This window comes from Squalius cephalus (genome assembly GCF_949319135.1).
Source record: "Squalius cephalus genome assembly, chromosome: 1".
Classification (NCBI taxonomy): Eukaryota; Metazoa; Chordata; class Actinopteri; order Cypriniformes; family Leuciscidae; genus Squalius; species Squalius cephalus.
Window position 1 is genome coordinate 53,155,110 of NC_137122.1, and position 19,624 is coordinate 53,174,733.

The window sequence follows — 19,624 nt, forward strand, 5'->3', positions numbered from 1 at the left end:
ATACAAATTGCAATGTCTAAAGTTTTACCAGATTTATTACTACACTTGTGATTTTTCTAGAATAAATTTTACTGATGAATTATCCACTAATCTAGTTTATAATAGCATGTTTGTCATAGATTATGATCATACATTTTTTTTTTTTTTTTTTTTTTATAACTAAGTTGTCTAGTCTGTATTAAGTAGATTGTGTTCAACACAAAATAGTGATTATCAGTTCAACACACAGAGTTACAGAAATTCTACTTGATTTAAAAAAAAAAAACTGCACTGGTATCGGATCGGTACTGGTATCGGTCGATACTCAGAATTTTTGGTATCGGATCGGATCGGTTCTGAAAAAACTGGTATCGGAGCATCCCTACCCCAAACTCTCTAAATGCTGCACAAACGACATACTTCTAATGGCTGCACCATGCTCCCAGTCACAGTGAGAATGAAGAACAGCTGACAAAACTTGATGAGAGACTTTTCCAGTTAGGTGAGTGGACCCTACATTCACATTTCCACCTACATCTGTAGACTCCAACAGCCCCTCTACCTCTTCACCATCCGGATGCTCACACGAAAAATGGAACATGTCTTGCACCCGCTCAACAGCGACAGACTCAGCCTCATGCAACAAAATATCATAAGGTGTCCTTGTCAATCTATGCAAAATTCTCGAAGTCACAAACGGTACCCTGCTTAATGCATCTGCCACGACATTTTTCGGTCCAGGGATATACTGAATGTCAAAATCATAAGGCGCAAGCTTCGCTACCCACCGTTGTTCACACGCATCCAACTTGGGTTTTGTGAGGATGTACTTAAGTGGGTTATTATCAGTCCACACAGTAAACCTGTGTCCCCGCAACCAATGGCTGAATTTATCACAAATAGCCCACTTCATTGACAAAAACTCAAGTCTATGTGCTGGATACTTTGACTGCGCATGATTCAAAGATTTTGACACGAAAGCAATAGGCCTTGCCACAGCAGATCCCTCCTGGACCTGTGACAAAACAGCCCCTAACCCACTAGTGGAGGCATCCACAGACAACAGAAACGGCTTAGAAAAATCTGGGTGCGCAAGCAAAACCTGACTCACCAAAGCAGCCTTCAAACTCTCTAGAGCTGTTCTGCACTCATCAGTCCAATCCGCTGGAGAAAGTGTACGACGACTTTTCAATCCTTTCCCACCTCTTCCCTTTCTGGGTCTTTTTTGTCCTGTCAAAAGCTGAAACAAGGGTTTATCCACCATGGAACAATTTTCTATGAAATGCTGGTAGTACACCACCATACCTAAGAAGGACCTGATTTTACTTGCTGATGGTGTAACACAATCACTCTCCATCAAATCTTTTTCAGATATACTCACAATGGCCTCAATTTTTCCTGGATCACTGGCCACCCCCTTTTCAGACACAATATGACCCAAGAATTTTACAGACTTCCTCAAAAACCTACACTTCGAAGGAGACAATTTCAAATTGTGGTCTTTTAGACGCCGAAACACCATCTCAAGCCTTTCCAAACTCTCTTCCTCAGACTTCCCGAAAACCAATAAATCATCTAAATAACAAAGGCTCAAAAAGTTCTGGTCACCAAACACAGTCAGCATCATTCTCATAAATGTTGCTGGGCTGTTGCACAATCCCTGGGGTAATCGATTATATTTATGGAGCCCCAATGGTGAACAGAACGCCGTGAACCTCTTGTCATCTTCGTGCAACGGGACGTTATAATACCCAGAAGTCAGATCCATGGTACTAAAGTACGCGTTCCCACCCAACGCTGCAAGGACATCTGCTTGGTGAGGAAGAGGATGAGCATCCTTCACCGTGCGAGCGTTTAACCATCGGAAATCAGTGCATATTCTTAAATCACCATTTTTCTTCCACACTAAGACCAATTGTGACGCAAACTCACTGCTCGACTTCCTAATAATTCCCTTGTCCTCCATTTCATCTAAAGTCTCTCTCAACTTCAAGTAATGTGCAGGAGAAAGGCGGCGGTATGGAAGACGAAAGGGCCTGTCATCTGTAACTCCGATTCGATGACAAAATCCCTTCGCTTCGCCACAGTCCAAACTGTGCCTGGAAAACACACACTCATACTTCTCGACTAGGTCAATAAGCTTGTTTTGCCAAAAGGATGACACCTCGCAATCTTTGAGATTAAGATTGTTCAGCCCCAGATCATCCAACCTGCTGTCACCCACTGAACTTGATCCACATGTAGAGTCCCTCACAGTTAGGCTACCACATGACTTGTCAGAACGTACCAAACCTGCATTTTGGCTAACCACCCAGTCCGTCGTTTGTTCGAGGTCCTCTAGAGCAACACAAGGATACACATCGGCCACCTTCGCGTTTTTCCTCAACAAAATTTCTGAATTGGTCGGGTTGATCATTTTTACTGGCAGCCAACCATCACCCCACAAAGGTGAAACAACCCTCCCAACAAGCACATTCCGATGCACGCAACGTGAAGTACTTGGTTCGATGACTACTGTGCTCCCTACGGACAGCACCGACCCTGGGGGCAAACGACCCCAAACAAGGTGTTCACTCCTCGGCTGGAGTGTCACAGCTGACCTCAGTCTCAAAGTACCCACCTTGTCGGGAATCGAATCACCCCTCCATCTCTCTATACATGAAAGCATGTGCAAAAATTGGCTATTTTCTGATTGTATAGCCGTGTCTGGTCTATTTACCACCCTCCAAAACTGCTCTGTATGCTTCATCTGACTTATTAGAGGCTTCAAGACATTGGTGCCGAGTATAATTGGGTCTTTTTGACCCCTCACAATCAGAACCGGTACATTGAAACTGACCCCATAAACTTCAAGCTTCAGATTGCATACACCATCCGGACTAGTTTGTTTTCCACCGCAACCCACCAGGACAATATCAGAAGAACCCAGGATATCCTGGTCCAGCACCCCAGCGTCTCTGAGTTGAGGAACTACGTCCGCGCTCAGAGTAGTCGCCATGGAGCCACTGTCCAACATCCCCTGAAGCTCAACTCTGTCCTGCAATAACACACTTGCATAAAACAAACTGCTACTTTGATCAACTTGCATGGTGTTCTGAAATACAACTGTTTTCGTTTTGTCAATGCTTTCACGGTAAAAGGAATAAACAGACTCAAGATCAGTCTCAGAGGAATTACTACACAGCCCCACCTCGTCCTCTGCCCGAAGGGAGCGGTCTAGTTTCCCTGAGACGTGACCTTGTCTTGCTGACCGGAGCCCACCCTGGACGTGGTTCTGTGACTGTCGCAGTTGTAGCTTGCGTGTCCAGCTGCAAAACACTTGAAACACAAGTTATACATTTTGCAATGAGCAGTCGTGCTATGTTCATTGCTGTGACACACTCTACATTCTCGAATCTTATTGCCCGTACGTTTAGGCCAGGGACCCTGCACAGACTGAGAGTTGCACACTAATGCTTTTTCCAGTAAAGACAAGACTTTGTCTAATGCATTCTCGTCAGTTACACCCGCACTCTGTTCAGACTTAGAAGGTGAGATAGACACATCAACATCTGGCTCTGAGACAACCGTGGTGAATTGCTTGACCGCTTGATTTGTCAATTTCCTCTCTCTTAACAACTCATCAAGCTGCTCTTGCACCTCAGATGCGTTCCATGACTGTACAGGTTTACTCTTGAAAACAAAAGCTAACTCTTTGTCAGGGCAGTTACGAATGAACATAACTGCTACCTCTTTGCTCCTGTTATCCAAAGTCCTACCTTCCCATCTTAGACTTTGCTCAGCTACATCCGCAGCCTTGTTTAATCGTATCCAAAAATCCCAAGCACCCTCTCTGGGATATGGCCTCACAGAATAGAAGTCAGCCAACGGAATACCCGAACTGCTCTGGTCCCCGAAGTGCTGCTTCAACACAGAAAATACAGAGTCAACAGTAGGAGCCGTTGAACCATTGCGCAGCCATACTCTCAGTACATCTCTGGCCCGTCCCATAACTCTGTTCATTATCTCATCAACCATTTCAGAATTCTTCACCTCAAGTTTGTTCAAATATACCCTCATCATATCTTCCCATTCCATGATCGAGTATTTGTCCGAACTATCTCCTCTAAAATGTGGTGGTGCTGCCACCTCAGCTTTCAGGATCAAGTTCATTTTTGAAGCATCAATGACTGTACTATTCGACTGCAGTGTTTCCCCTATAAATTTTTCCAGCAGCGGTGCTGTTACGTGCCGGAGGTTGTTACCAAGCCGCTCGCGGGGGGTCCGGGGGCATGCACCCCGGAAGATTTTTTTTTTGAATAACCCCTTAAACCATGACTTCTGGCAAGTTTTGTGGATAGAAATGGACATTTTGAGACATACATTTTGAGGCTCAAATGTAAGAAAGGGGCACTATGTAAAAAAATAAATAAAAATAAAATAAATAAATAAATAAATAAATATAAATATATATTAGGGGTGTAACGATTCGTTTTAACTTCGATTCGATTCGCGATTCATGGTTGTCGATATGATTCAAGGACGATATTGGTTCATTTAGAACGATACGATCCGAAACGATTCATTGACTTGAAATCGATTCAGTGACTTTTTAGCCAAAAATTCTTGTAAGGTAATCAGGTATCAATTAATTATGGATATAAACAAACAAGTAAAACACAAATTAATGTCAAATGCATTCACATTTTATTTTAATAGGTAGGACTGAACGATTATGACAAAAATTATAATTGTTGATTATTCCCTTGAAATTGTAATTGTGATTATTAATTACGATTATCACAACATTGAATGATGTTTTGAATAGTTTGGCTATGGGACCCACATTTCCCCATGGTCATCAAGCCACCTTTTTTGGAATTTTATAGGCCTATTATAATACATTTGTTTACACAAAAATTGTTGACACACAAGTTCTGTCCCCCTTTACTTAACAAAAAAAAAAAAAAAAAAAAGAATTTGACAAATACTGATAGACAGTAGGCACTGCGAGGTTAAGCTATTAAATAGCAGTCCCAAACTAGTTTGTGTTAATACAATCTTGGTATGAGCCACCACAGTCATATAAAAATATACAAAATAACCAGTAAGTGGCATTTTGTTATGGAAACAAACAACAATTAGGCTACCATGGTGATACACAATACTTAGAAGAACTGGTAAAGAAACATGGAAACTGCTCCTGATAAATAGCAACACACATGACGTACCAATAACGTAATTTATTGGTATTTTACTTTTATTTCTTAACTTACTAATTTACGACGTTGCATTCTCGTATGACTTTAGTGAAGTAATACAGCGCGCGCCGGCGCATTTGCGCGTGCGATTGAAGAGTGCGCGCTCCTGCAGTACAGCGGCTGAGAGGACAGGAAAATCTGTTTTTCTGAAGTGAGAGACTTTGCGCCACTTGACTGTTGTCTTTGCGCTGCTGCTGGCGCGTCACACATGGCGACGACGACAAAGATAGGCAGACTGAATTGAGTCACGTTTAACGCCTTTATCATTAAAAGTGCAAAGAAAAAACATCCATATAAAGTCTGACGTGCTTAAATCCAATGCGCTATTTCCTAGTATCGATACAATCGATTCATTACCTTTTAAAACGATATTAGATCGATATATGTCGTCCGGAAGGCCAACTTGCCGAGCACAGATCGATCCAGTTGGATCGTAGGAATATAAATCGATACATCGATGTAGTTGATGAATCGTTACACCCCTAATATTATATATATATATAACGGCTGGGAATCGATTAAAAAATAACTAATTAATCGCACAATTTGCTGTGATTAATCGCAATTAATTGCATTTCCTCCAAACTTGTAATCATCAATATTTAAATGTAGAAATCACTAATTAAATCAAACACACAAAAAAGGGTGAAAAAAGAAAAATGTCCACACAAATTGGACAGAAAATAGCCCTATTTTAAAATATAAAACATCAATATATTATTCTTCATTCAGTTCTATGCAACATACTCAGATTTAACAGATCTATTTTTTGACTAATTATCAAAAAGTATAGTCATACAAAGCTATTATTACCAGAGTATGGCTATGTGATCAGGGCAGGTAATTTTACCATGCATGGCTATACCAGCTCAGCAAACAGAAGTCTACTACTGAGAAATTTCACGTTATTTGAGTGGGACTTTGCTTTTCCAGTGCATGATCGGTACATGATTGGGCCGTTAACCACAGAGCAGAACCATAGGAGCAGAACGCGCATCGCAAACACGGAGTGGAACATTGAGCAGAGAGCGCAGTGCGCCGACACACACACACACGGAACCGAGAGCGCGGCGCAAACACAGAGCGGAAAAGACTCGCACGTGAAGTTACTAAAACAAGCTGCTAGAGAATGAAACCTTATCGCCGAACACGGAGTGGTGGGACGGCATATTTTCCATAGACAGTAAAAAAATGGACACAGCAACCCCATAGACTTCAACGGAGAAAAGTTCGTACCGCTTTCTCCTTTGCACAAGCGCTTGCTCGCTCTCCCGTGGCGTCTGTCGTTGCTATGCCAACCATGAACTGAGGCGCGCCTGAAAACCTTTTGATCTGTCCATGCTGAAAACGTGCGCGCCGCGTCGCTTCCATTATGAGTGTGAACGGCCCCTTTTATGGCAACATGTGTAAGTGAATGTCGTGATATTATTGATCATGTGAAGATTTTGCGGCGGCGCTGCGCCGCTGCCTAATACATTGTAGGGGAAACACTGGACTGGTCAGTCACATGGCCACTGGAACCTTCTTGGAACCTCTTACTGTGCGTTCACACCGCCGCCGACTTGAGCTGCAAAGAAGCTCTGGCCGCCCAGTCAAAGACGCTTGTCTAAAAGTACGAGGAAGCTTGTTGACGCTTTGGCCGCTCTGACGTAGCAGCATTCTGTGTTCGATCATGGGAGAAGAGAAGTGTCGCACCATTAAATGTAAACAGAAAAAACAAGCAATGCATTCGGCAATTTAGGATATCGCGCAATTTTTGTCAGCACAGAAAACATTTCATCCCTGGAGAGTTTTTTTTCGACACCATCGTATCAATTGATTTTGATTAATATGCGCGAGGGAGAGAGAGAGCTGCATTCAAGACAGCGCTCGGGTGAGTAAGCGCGCGCGCGGCCGGGGCTCTCTCTCTCTGCTCGTTCTTATGCCCTGTCAAGCTGACAGGACTTTAAAACACATGCAAATGATACACTTTCACTCTATGATGGTTAAACTCTGCAATTAATATTTTTTTCTCGGAACTAATGTTTTGGTAGGAACGAAAGTTTACATCGTATGTTTCTCCGGAATCAGCCGGCGCCAAGGACGTCTATTTCGATTGGTTGCTGGCGTTTTGCCACTGCTTGCCGCTGAACCGCGTCATAGCTCATTACCATAAAGTTGAGCTTCTCTCAACTTTCAGATTGACGCTCAAAACGCTCAAAACGCCCAAAACGCGACGCCGAGGAATTTGACGCTCCTTGCAGCTGAGAGAAGCCAGCTTCCATTGAAAATGAATGACTTCCGGTAACTTTGGAAGCTCAAGTCGGCGGCGGTGTGAACGCACAGTTAGCAGATGGCTAATTAGGAAATTCAGACCTCATCATACTTTCTCTAATTGATTGCCCAATCTCACTGCCAATTTGTTTTATGAGGTTACTCATCTGACCAGACATTTCTGACTCCTGCAGAGCGAACTCATAGTTACTGGCTGCAGCGATTGGACTACCCCGCATATCGATTCTTTCATAGGCAGAACCACCAATTGTTCTACCCCGGCCTGTGCTACAGTACTCAGGATCCTAGTTTTGTCAGGCGTATCCAAAAGACTGCCCCGCCCTCTACCAGCCGTAAATGTATTGTCCCACCCCAAATCGCTGTGTCTAGCAGCCATTCCCCTCAGGTGTCAGAATACACTCTCAAAGCACACAAATATTAACCAAACAAATCAATGGTAATGAACCAGTTTTAACTCAGAAAAATAAAATAAAATTGTCCTTAGAAAAAGAGAGAAAGAAGAAACAAAAAACAAAACAAAAAAAAAAAAGGTTTTTGTTTCTCAGTTCACTTGTTTCTCAGTTCTCAGAAACAAGTTCACTTGTTTCTCAGTCCTCCAATCAAAGACCCAGTCAATTGATGATGCAAAGTACCTTCATCCACACAGTTCAGTCAAAACAGGTAAGTTGGTGACACTCTTCAATGATCCAGCACGCTGCTTGCTTGATCCCGCTTAGTCACAACTCACCAGACCAACAGTCTGAACATGCGATCTCAGCGTCGATTTCACGTGACAGTTCATCAGAAGTCTTCGCAGTCTCCTCCTAGACACAGCATAAACCCGTCTGACATCCGGACGCCAAGAAACAGCAACAGTTAACTGAAGTCCCGTCTCTCCACCAACACCCCACAGCTCCAGTCAGACTCGACGTCAGCAATCCCAGCGGTCGACAACGATCAACCAATCGATGGGTCATGGCACCAGTTTTGTAGCGGTTGTTCCTCTGCCTTGTGTTATTTTTCTTTTTAATGTTTTGAATAAAAGAATTTTCCCACACAAAGCTGGTCGTGCAAAAGATGATTTAATTATGCCTGTTCGATAAAAACACATAAACAGACAGGCACTGTTAAACCGCAGCTCTTTTAACGTTACCTCTCCTCAAGTGACATTGCAGGAAAGAGCAACACACACTTCACCACACACATAAACAATATATGTAATAATAGCAATAGTATAAATAATAATAATAATAATGTTATTGTATGCAAATAATTCAAACAGCATTACAGTGTTTCTTAGATCCCAGTTAACATGCCTGTTCGATAAAAACACATAAACAGACAGGCACTGTTAAACCGCAGCTCTTTTAACGTTACCTGTTAAGCACAAAATACATGTTTAACTACACCAGTAAGGTAACTACAGAAACCAGTAAATGCAATATACAATATATATATATATATATATATATATATATTAATAAACTAGAATATATTATTTAGTATGCGTACCAAATATACACATCTATATCTAATTTAATCAAGACGTTAGTCGCTTAGCCATTAACACATCTCTCACTTGTGACGCACACACCGAGCCGCCATTTCACGCAACGCACTATTCACTCATTAACAACGCAAAAATAAACTTAATTTAACAAGTTAATGACTCGAACTAGTAGTCAAATATAACATCTCAATGAACACTCTTGCACAATTGATTATTTAAACCTGACATGAACACATAACTCAATTTAACAGCAAGTGCACGGAGCTCATGAAATCGTACCTCTCCTCAAATGACATTGCAGGAAAGAGGACGAACCTCCGATTGCACTGCTGTTTGAAGCTCGCTCCTACGTATGACGTCAGCCGACGTGCATACTGTGATGCTTACTTTAGTAAGAGCACAAAATTAACTTTTCAAAATAAAATACCCCAAAACATATAATAAAAATAAATACAAATATAAATAAAATGGTTTATAATCTGGTGTAACAACATATCCCTGCTACATAAAGTAACATTAAATTAGAACAGATGTAATCGGAAGCGTCCAAGCTAGGTTGATCAACCGGCATCTTGCTGATCCTTGTCGGACTAACCCATCCTCTCATCCAGATTTTGCCGGGGCTTCAGCCCCGAATGTTTTGAGTGTAGCCCCGAATGTTTTTTGAAAAGTTGACTGACAAATATGAAACTGAACAATAGCCTATGTAAACCCCCGAAATCATAAGTTGCCTTATTTCATTGTGCTTTGGCTTTGCTGCTGTCTCTGACTGGTGATTGTTGAAATCTGTCTCTGCAGACGCACCACATGAGTGATTAGACTCACAATATATCTCCGGGATTTGCGCAACAGCAAACAATCTCACAGCAATTAAAAAAAAAAAGAATAAATTATATATATATATATATAAATATAGCTGCGAGCAGCGATTACGGGCCCAAGCCGGTGGCACCGCAACCCCGGTGCCTTTAGTTACCTAAAGGCACCGGGGTGGCGGTACCGCTGGCTTTGGCCCTTCATCACTGCTCGCAGCTATATTTATATATATATATATAAAAGACCAAAAATATTACTTGACTTACCTTATTCTGATTTTATGATACACTCAAAATATTCCACAACAAATCCTTTAAATTTAATGTAAAAATAAAAATGAAAGAAAGCAGTGTTGGGCTCACGTAACCCTCTTGTTTCAACATTTGCGATGTATTTGGATGCTAAACTATTCTTTATTATAGGCTTTGTTCTTCACTCATGTTCCAATATCGATGGAAAAAATCATCCTCTTCACAAGCGCAAAAATGTGCTTGGAAACATCACAGTGGAGCGGTGCTTACTGTGAATGTATGAATTGTACTACTGACTATTTAGAGCAGTGTAATTTTTATATGTTAGGTTGACTATTTTATTATTATATTTTATGAAGGCTATAATGAACAGGCTGCGATGTCAAGATCACAATGCTGGAATGTGTGTGTGTGTGTGTGTGTGTGTGTGTGTGTGTGTGTGTTCATGTTTTTCTATCCCGGTGGGGACTTCAACCTGAATGCACACCGACTCATGGGGACTCGTGTCACAGTGGGGACCTAAATAGAGGTCCCCATGGGTAAACAAGCTTATAAATCATACAGAATGAGTTTTTTTTTTTGGAAATGTAAAAATGCAGAAAGTTTTCTGTGATAGGTAGGTTTAGGGCTAGGGTTAGTGTGAGGAGATAGAATATACAGTTTGTACCGTATAAAACCATTAAGTCTATGGAGAGTCCCAACAAAGATAGTAAACCGTGTGTGTGTGTGTGTGTGTGTGTGTGTGTGTGTGTGTGGCGTGGGTGCGATTGAAAAAAAAAAACATACTCCGTCATTATAGGACGACATTCAAACTGCAGTGTTAACTTATATTTGTGTACAGTCGCAATAAAACACAACATTGTGCTTTTTTAAAATAATTTCAAGCAATCCTCCCCCCAAAAGGTGCTAATTTTAAAATTAAACTAAAATGCTCATATTAGCGATTTAAAACGGTGCGCATCCATGGTGAGGAACGAGCAGAACAGAGTGAACGTTTTTCAGTTAATTCCTACTTCTATAGGAATTCATTTGAAACGCTCGCTCAACCACTATCAATGTCAGTGCGGACTAACATATTTTACTTTCGTTTTTAAGTTGGCAATTCAAAAGCCCCCAGCGGTGTTACACGTCGATTAACCGGTGGGAAAATATCCTCAGACACATACCTAATAAATGTATATTTAAATACAATATTGGCCTACCTGGTAAAAAGTTTTATACTATTTTGATGTCCTTTTGGACACAAGAGGGCAGTATAGCCCTATGTTTGCTTTTTTGTTTAACCAAATAGCACTAAATAGCCTGTTTTTAACTTTTTCATTCTTCTTGAATTGCAAAAACAGAATAAAATGGGTTTAGTTGTGATATTTGTATACTTTTATATAAAAATAAATGGTATATAATTACATTTTTAGAAGATTTTTAGTGTTTCCTTTTTGGACATTACTTTAATCCCTCGCCATAGCAAAACCGTTTAAGATATTTATTATCCATTCACAATTTAGCATATTTAATGTATTTTCATCATGTTGAAAAAGTTTGGTGGGAATAAAATAAATAGATTAAGAGGAGTGGCTAAAAATTCAGAGGCTGATTTAGCAAAAAAAAATCCACATTCAGACCAAAATATCTGACTTCCTGATGGCTGGAGCTAATGAATGTAAATTAGAAAGTTGTCCGGCTTGATGAGAACAATATACAAACAATTTTTTTTTTACTGTAGTTAAAACTAACCCCCCCCCACTTTTGTCAAAAGCATGTTGAAAGTGAAACACTTCCTGCTGCCAGTTGGTGGCGCTATAACTTTGACTCACAATAGCTACATCCATCTGATCGGCCTCTTACCACGAACACACTGCTGAAGTTTCATCAAGATCAGTTAATGTATGCAGAAGTTATTCCACTTCGTGTTTCTCTTTTCTCGCCATAAATTCGATTCCTCGCCACGGCCAAACCGTTCGAGATATCAAAAATCCGTCCGCAATTTAGCATCCTCAAAGTCTTGACTACATGCACACCGAGTTTGGAGGGGACACAGTGAATTTTCTAGGAGGAGTATTTCACATTCCACAGCAAGTGTTTTCCAAACAACCCATAATAGCCGACTTCCTGTTGGGCTGGCGTAAAACTTGACCAGGGGAAAGTTGTTCGGCACGATGAGATCTATATGTGTACCGAGTTTCATATTAATTCATGCAAGCGTGTTTGATAGATGGACCAAGTTTTAGAACCCCGTTCAAGGGGGTGCTGTTGAGCCCCCCAGCCACGCCCGGGTACCAGCTTCAGCCCGGCCCTGATGGCCGTGGGTTCTGACGTGTGTAAAGTTTCAAGAGTTTTTGAGCACGTTAAGGACCCCAAAAGCCCCTGAAACCTTGATTAACAATATAAAAGCAATAGTCAAATCCCTCCCCCCCTCCCCTCACACACACATAGACACAGAGAGAGGGAGAGAAAATTCTTCAGAAAATCCACATTCAAACCAAAATATCTCTCTTCCTGTTGGTCGGAGATGGTTAATGTAAATTAGAAAGTTGTCCGTCTTGATGAGAACAATACACATACCAAGTTTTGTTGCTGTTGATAAAACTAACCCCCCCACTTATGACTAAAGGTGGCGCTACTGAGCCCCTCACCACGCCCGTTTCTGAAACTTTGCACATGTCTACGGGCTTATAAATGTGATGTGTCTGTCGAGTTTCATGCAATTTCAAGTATGTTAAGAGTCTCAAAAGCATCAAAAAAAATTTTAAAGTTTGAAGCGTTGCCATTATTAAAGATATCAAAAATCCTTTCACAGGTCTACATCTGCCGTGTGTTTACATTAAACACAAAAAGTTTGAAGCAAATTGGGTAAAAATAAGAGGGTGATTTTAAAGCATTTTGAAAGGGACACACTTCCTGCTGCCAGTTGATGGCGCTATAACTTTGACTCACAATAGTCACATCCATGTGATCGGCCTCTTACAACGAACACACTGCTGAAGTTGAATCAAGATCAGTTAATGTATGCAGAAGTTATAACACACTTCCTGTTTCCATTATTCGCCATAAATTCGTTTCCTCGCCACGGCCAAACCGTTCGAGATATTAAAAATCCGTCCGCAATTTAGCATCCTCAATGCCTTGACTTCACGCTGACCGAGTTTGGAGGCGAATGGATGAATTCTCTAGGAGGAGTACATTAAATTCCACAGCATGCGTTTCCAAACAACCCTAAATAGCCGAATTCCTGTTTGGCTGGCGTAAAACTTAGAGCACGAAAGTTGTTCGGCCCGATGAGATATATATGTGTACCGAGTTTCATATTAGTTCATGCAAGCGTGTTTGATATATGGACCAAGTTTTCAGACCGTGTCCAAGGGGGCGCTGTTGAGCCCCCCTGCCACGCCCGGGTACCAGCTTCAGCCCGGCCCTGATGACCGTGGGTTCTGACCTGTGTGGAAAGTTTCAAGAGTTTTTGAGCACGTTAAGGGCCCCAAAAGCCCCTTAAACCTTGAAAAACAAAGATTAAATGGAATAGACAAATCCCCCCCCCCTCCCACACACACACACACACACACACACACACAGACACACAGAGAGAGAGAGAAAATTCTCCAGAAAATCCACATTCAAACCAAAATATCTGACTTCCTGTGGGTCTGAGGTTATGACTGTAAATTAGAAAGGTGTCCTGCTTGATGAGAACAATACACCTACCAAGTTTTGTGATTCTAGGAAAAACTAAGCCCCCATTTTTGACTAAAGGTGGCGCTACTGAGCCATTCCACCACGCCCATTTCTGTAACTTTGCACATGTCTACTGTATAATAAATGTGATGTGTCTGTCGAGTTTCATGCATTTTCAAGCATGTGAAGAGTCTCAAAAGCATCAAAAAAGAATATTAAAGTTCAATGCGTTGCCATGGCAACACTATCTAAGATATCAATAATCCTTTCACAGGTCTACATCTGCCGTGTGTCTACATTATACACATAAAGTTTGAAGCAAATCGGGTAAAAATAAGAGAGTGATTTCAAAGCGACAAACTTCCTGCTGCCAGTTGGTGGCGCTATACCTTTGACTCATAATAGTCACATCCATGTGATCGGCCTCTTACAACGAATACACTGCTGAAGTTTCAGCAAGATCAGTTAATGTATGCAGAAGTTATAACACACTTCCTGTGTCCCATTATTCGCCATAAATTCGTTTCCTCGCCACGGCCAAACCGTTCGAGATATCAAAAATCTGTTCGCAAGAATTCATCCTCAGTGTCTTGACTTCATTCACACCGAGTTTCGTGGCGATCGGATGAATTCCCTAGGAGGAGTATTTCACATTCCATTGTATGCGTTTTCCAAACAACGTATAATAACCGACATCCTGTTGGGCTGGTGTAAAACTTAGAGCACGAAAGTTGTTCGGCCCGACGAGATCTATATGTGTACCAAGTTTCATAGTATTACATGCAAGCGTGTTTGATATATGGACCAAGATTTCGGACCCCATTCCAGGGGGCGCTGTCGAGCCCCCCTGCCACGCCCGGGTACCAGCTTCAGTCCGGCCCTGATGGCCGCGGGTTCTGACCTGTGTGCAAAGTTTCAAGAGTTTTTGAGCATGTTAAGGGCCCCAAAAGTGGCAAAAAGGCAACAAAAAAAAAATAAAAAAAATAAAAAAAATAATAATCCTTACGAAAACAATAGGGCCTTCGCCCTTTCAGGGCTTGGGCCCTAATAACGCAGTCAGCACCGCCGCACAGTCCTCTGTCAGACCAGATGTTGTCAGGCTATATGTCAGTAAAACTTTCTTGTCGTATCAGCCGTGTGCTCGCAGCGCGCACTCTTCAATATCACGCGCAAATGCAGCGCGCCCTGTATCACGCAAAAGAAACTGAGCATGTAGGCTACGTTGTGTTCTGTCGTCAATTAAGTATTGAAATAACCAAAAGGGAGATTAAAGCTGCGCCATTTTTCATTATTAATATTCTAACATTTTATCAATATCGCAAAGTCATCAAAACTGACTCGTGTCATGTCAAAAAATATTTTGTGACCAAAAATGTGAAAAATACATCTTGCCTAAATGATCGCTCTTGACATTCTTTTAACTATAAGCAACCCAATTTGTCTAGATCTGTAATATTATTTCCTTTGTTTAATGAGCTTGTCTTTGTTTAAATTATATTGTATTTTTATTGTGAGTGTGAACTGCTGCACAGTAGTGTGATTTAGTCAGCTTGATTAACATTGTTGCCGAGCAGCGAATCCCAACAAAATGAAAGCGAAACGAAAATGCGCTACTCCTTTATGCTTCACGGACCGTTTATTAGTTCGGACCAATAATAGACAGTGCAGCGCTCCGAACATATTTTTTACAGTCTATGCTCCGAACCCATACTGTCTATATGCTCGGAACTTGCCAGTCGCGGGCCGATCTCGATCACGCGACACTGTTACTAGGAGATCCAGACTCTGGAGATCCAGTGAAGAAATCCATTGAGGCCACGTCCACACGAAGCCGGTGTCTTCCTGATCCGATTTTTTTTTTTCCTCGTTCTAAAAAAAAATTCCGTAAACACGGCGTCGTCTCAAGAAATATCTGCGTTCACACGAAACCACTGAAACCGACTGAAAACGGTGTAGTATATATGCCAGACCAGTATGGGGCGCTGTAATTCTGCCACAGAGATACACTATACACGGAGAAGAAGACTTTGAGCATGCGCATAACCTTGCGCGCTGTATACGAACCAAGAAGAAGAAGACAAAGAGTATCGCTTTTTGCTCACCACAGTTGCAGAGAAGCAATAGATTTTGCTGTAATAAAGCTAGTAGGCTTAGTAGCTTCTGCAGCACGAATACAATCATATAAGTCCGCCATTATTGTTGTTGCTGTTACTCGTGACACAGACGACGCGTGATGTGATGACATCATCGTTTCACAAAATATACGGATTGGCTGTACACACGAAACCGCAAGGGTGTCGTTTTCAGATTTATCCACTTTGGGACCCGGTTTCAAAAAATAGCGGTTTCAGTCTCCCAAAACGCCGGATCCGTGTGGACGAAACGCTAATACGATAAAAAAATTATACGTATACAGCGAAACGCGTCTCCGTGTGGACGGGCCCTGAATTCGCCTCAGAATTAATAACATAATCGCTGCGAGATCCAGTGATAAACATTCCGATTCGGCGCAGAGTTCTCTGTTATAAACCATAGATATCAGATAAAACAGCGCTGACGTGGAAACCAGGAGAAACACTTTAGGCTTTCAGTCCACAAATCAGCAACATTCACCATGGATTTAATGTAGTAACTGTAACCATAATGTGACAGAAATAGTCAAACGCTTACAAAGTACTGTTACTCATCTTTTTCCAGCACTTCAAAACTATCATATATAAATGTTATCTTAATGTGATGACCAACACATTTTTTGTTCATCCTTCAAAAATTGTCTTATTTAAACACTTATTTAAAAATAATAAAATAAATAAATTACCATTGTAAACAGTAGGATGCTTATTGGCTATTTTCACTCCCTAATTTAATTTTTTTTCACTCGGTTTGCTTTTTAATTAATATTAAGACATTATGAATGATAATAATTAAGCAAGCTGATTTAAGGTGTGCCCCTAAATTTTCTGCTTGCGCTCCTTAAATTTTCAGTCAGGGGCTACAGCGCTCCTAGTAAAAAAAGTTAGTCTGGAGCCCTGTCTTGTGTGAGTTCTTAGTGTGAGGTTGTATGGGGGAGGTCAAATGGTAATTAGCCAACAGGGCCCTTTTGTCTCATTAGACCAGGCCTCAACCAGTATTTCCAGTCTTAGAGTTTAGAAGTAATAAATACTTATATTGAAATTGAAATCCATTGAAATTTAGGATTAAATCCGATACGTGTGTTTTATATATGAGGCATCTGGAGATTCTTCTGTTCTCAGAAATGAGTCCTGCATCATCTAATATCAGATTAGAAACTTCTTAGAAATGGATGTATTTTATCTTGTCATTTCTCTTCACACTGTTCATGTCTGTTTATTTCCACAGTCACATTCACCAACATGAATCCCAAGACCAGGAACGACTTCCTACAATGTAAGTCACTGAGAAACAAGCAGAAAAACTCACTGAATGTGTTCATGTTCTTCCTGTAGAAGGAAAAATAAACATGATAGAAGAGTTTTATAATTGATCATGTAAATGATGATTTGCACAGGATATCTGATCAGCTGTACTGAGACACTGATGATACATTGTTCAGATACATTAACCCTTGTGCATCCTTGAGGACATTTTTGGCTTTTTCAGTTTTGTTTTTTTGATCACTTTGCCTGTGTTAATGCTAACTGCATAAAATTTGGCACGGGTGTGTATTTTTATTGGAATTTTACTATTTCATCATCATTTTCTTTAAAAAATCTATTTTGCACTAGTTACACAAAATACTTCCTCTCAGCACCTTAAGGACAAAAATGTCCCCATTGAAGCCCATTAAAACTGCATTTTTTAATCCCTGTGCCGTTTAACTATAAAATGATGCAATCTTTTTTAATAGGCTTTCATTCTGTTGGCAAGGCTTCAAAATTGACATTTAAAAAAAAAATTATCAAATGGTGCCATTTTTTCAGGTTAGGCCTATAAAGCAAATACTCGCTTTATTCCTGTTTTCTGCTTCGCCATATTATAGAGCCAATTGGATAAATTATGCAACGATAATTGTGTGGGTTTGTTGGTATGGATGTCTAAGTGTGGTTTGTATGTGTGTAATAAAATAAAAAGGTTGTTTGTGTGCTTGTAATATTTGAGAGAGAAAAACTCAACTGCAAATCGAAAATTCAATCACTGTGTTCACCAGTGGAGTTTTGCTGGCATCCAATGGGGAAAGTCTGGTACTGCGCCCAAACAAAATCTTACTGAAAGCTCATTTTTTGAGATATCGTCCTCAAATTCGGAACACAACCTGTTTAGATTTATGGCTTTGAATTTATATCAGTTTTAGAGTTCCAAATGTTTCATAAAATATATATTTTAGATAAAATATTGATTATAATGTTCATAAATATTTTTCATAAACTTAAATTTCTATAACATTTTTTTGGTTGCACTTTTTTAAAATGTTTCACTTAAACAACAATCTGCCAAGGGTCTTCTTTAAAATGAGACCAAACTTAAGTATTTGCTCCCAAGCATAACATTTTTATGAGAGTTTTTTGACTTGGACATTTTTGTCCCTTTTGGACCTATGAGTAAGTTTTTTTAATTTTTTATGTTAACTGCATGAATTTTGGCACAGGTGTGTATTTTTATTGTAATTTTACTATTTCACCCCCATTTCATTAAAAAAAAAAAATTGCACTAGTTACACAAAATATTTATTTATATTTTATATAAAATATTGATTATAATGTTCATAAATATTTTTCATAAACTTAAACTTCTATAACTTTTTTTTGGTTGCACTTTTTTAAAATGTTTCACTTAAACAACAATCTGCCAAGGGTCTTCTTTAAAATGAGACCAAACTTAAGTATTTGCTCCCAAGCATAACATTTTTATGAGAGTTTTTTGACTTGGACATTTTTGTCCCTTTTGGACCTATGAGTAAGTTTTTTTTAAGTTTTTATGTTAACTGCATGAATTTTGGCACAGGTGTGTATTTTTATTGTAATTTTACTATTTCACCCCCATTTCATTAAAAAAAAAAAAATTGCACTAGTTACACAAAATATTTATTTATATTTTATATAAAATATTGATTATAATGTTCATAAATATTTTTCATAAACTTAAACTTCTATAACTTTTTTTTGGTTGCACTTTTTTCACTTTTTTCACTTCAACAACAATCTGCCAAGGGTCTTCTTTAAAATGAGACCAAACTTACGTATTTGCTCCCAAGCGTAACATTTTTATGAGTTTTTTGACTTGGACATTTTTGTCTACTTTGGACCTACGAGTACGTTTTTGTTTTTTTGTTAATGTTAACTGCATGAATTTTGAGCCATTATAGAGCCAGTTGGATAAATTATGCAATGATAATTGTGTGGGTGTGTTGGTATGGATGTCAGAGTGTGGTTGGTATGTGTGTTATATAAAACAAATGTGTTTGTGTGCATGTGTGTGTTTGTAGTATTGAGAGAGGAAAAACTCAACTGCAAATAACAAAGCCAATCACTGTGTTCACCAGTGGAGTTTTGCTGGGATCCAATGGGGACAGTTTGGTACTGCGCCCAAACAAAATCTTACTGAAAGCTCGTTTTTTGAGATATCAACCTCAAATTTGGAACACAACTTATTTAGATTTATGGCTTTGATTTTCTAGCCGTTTTAGAGTTCAACTTGTTTCATAAAATATATATTTTATATAAAACAATATTCATAAATCATTTTCATAAACTTAAACCTATATAACTTTAACTTCAGCAATAATCTGCCAAGGGTATTCTTTAAAATGATACCAAAGTTAAGTCTGTGCTCCCAAGCTTCAACTTTTTATGACAGTTTTTTGACATGGACATTTTTGTCCTCTTTGGACCTATGTGTAACTTTTTTAAATTGATGCACAAGGGTTAAAAGATCAGACAGATTCATAA

At 39.8% G+C, this 19,624-nt stretch overlaps 1 protein-coding gene across 1 annotated transcript in view; it reads left to right on the forward strand.

Moving 5' to 3' along the window:
• Nucleotides 1-19,624, forward strand: part of LOC307150435 (tripartite motif-containing protein 16-like) — a gene marked incomplete at its 5' end in the record, with an annotated part of 153,144 nt that overhangs the window by 132,914 nt on the left and 606 nt on the right. The window contains one exon of the mRNA XM_079857684.1: nt 17,079-17,126. Within this exon, the coding sequence (XP_079713810.1) occupies nt 17,079-17,126 (48 nt within the window). The remainder of the gene's footprint in view (nt 1-17,078; nt 17,127-19,624) is intronic.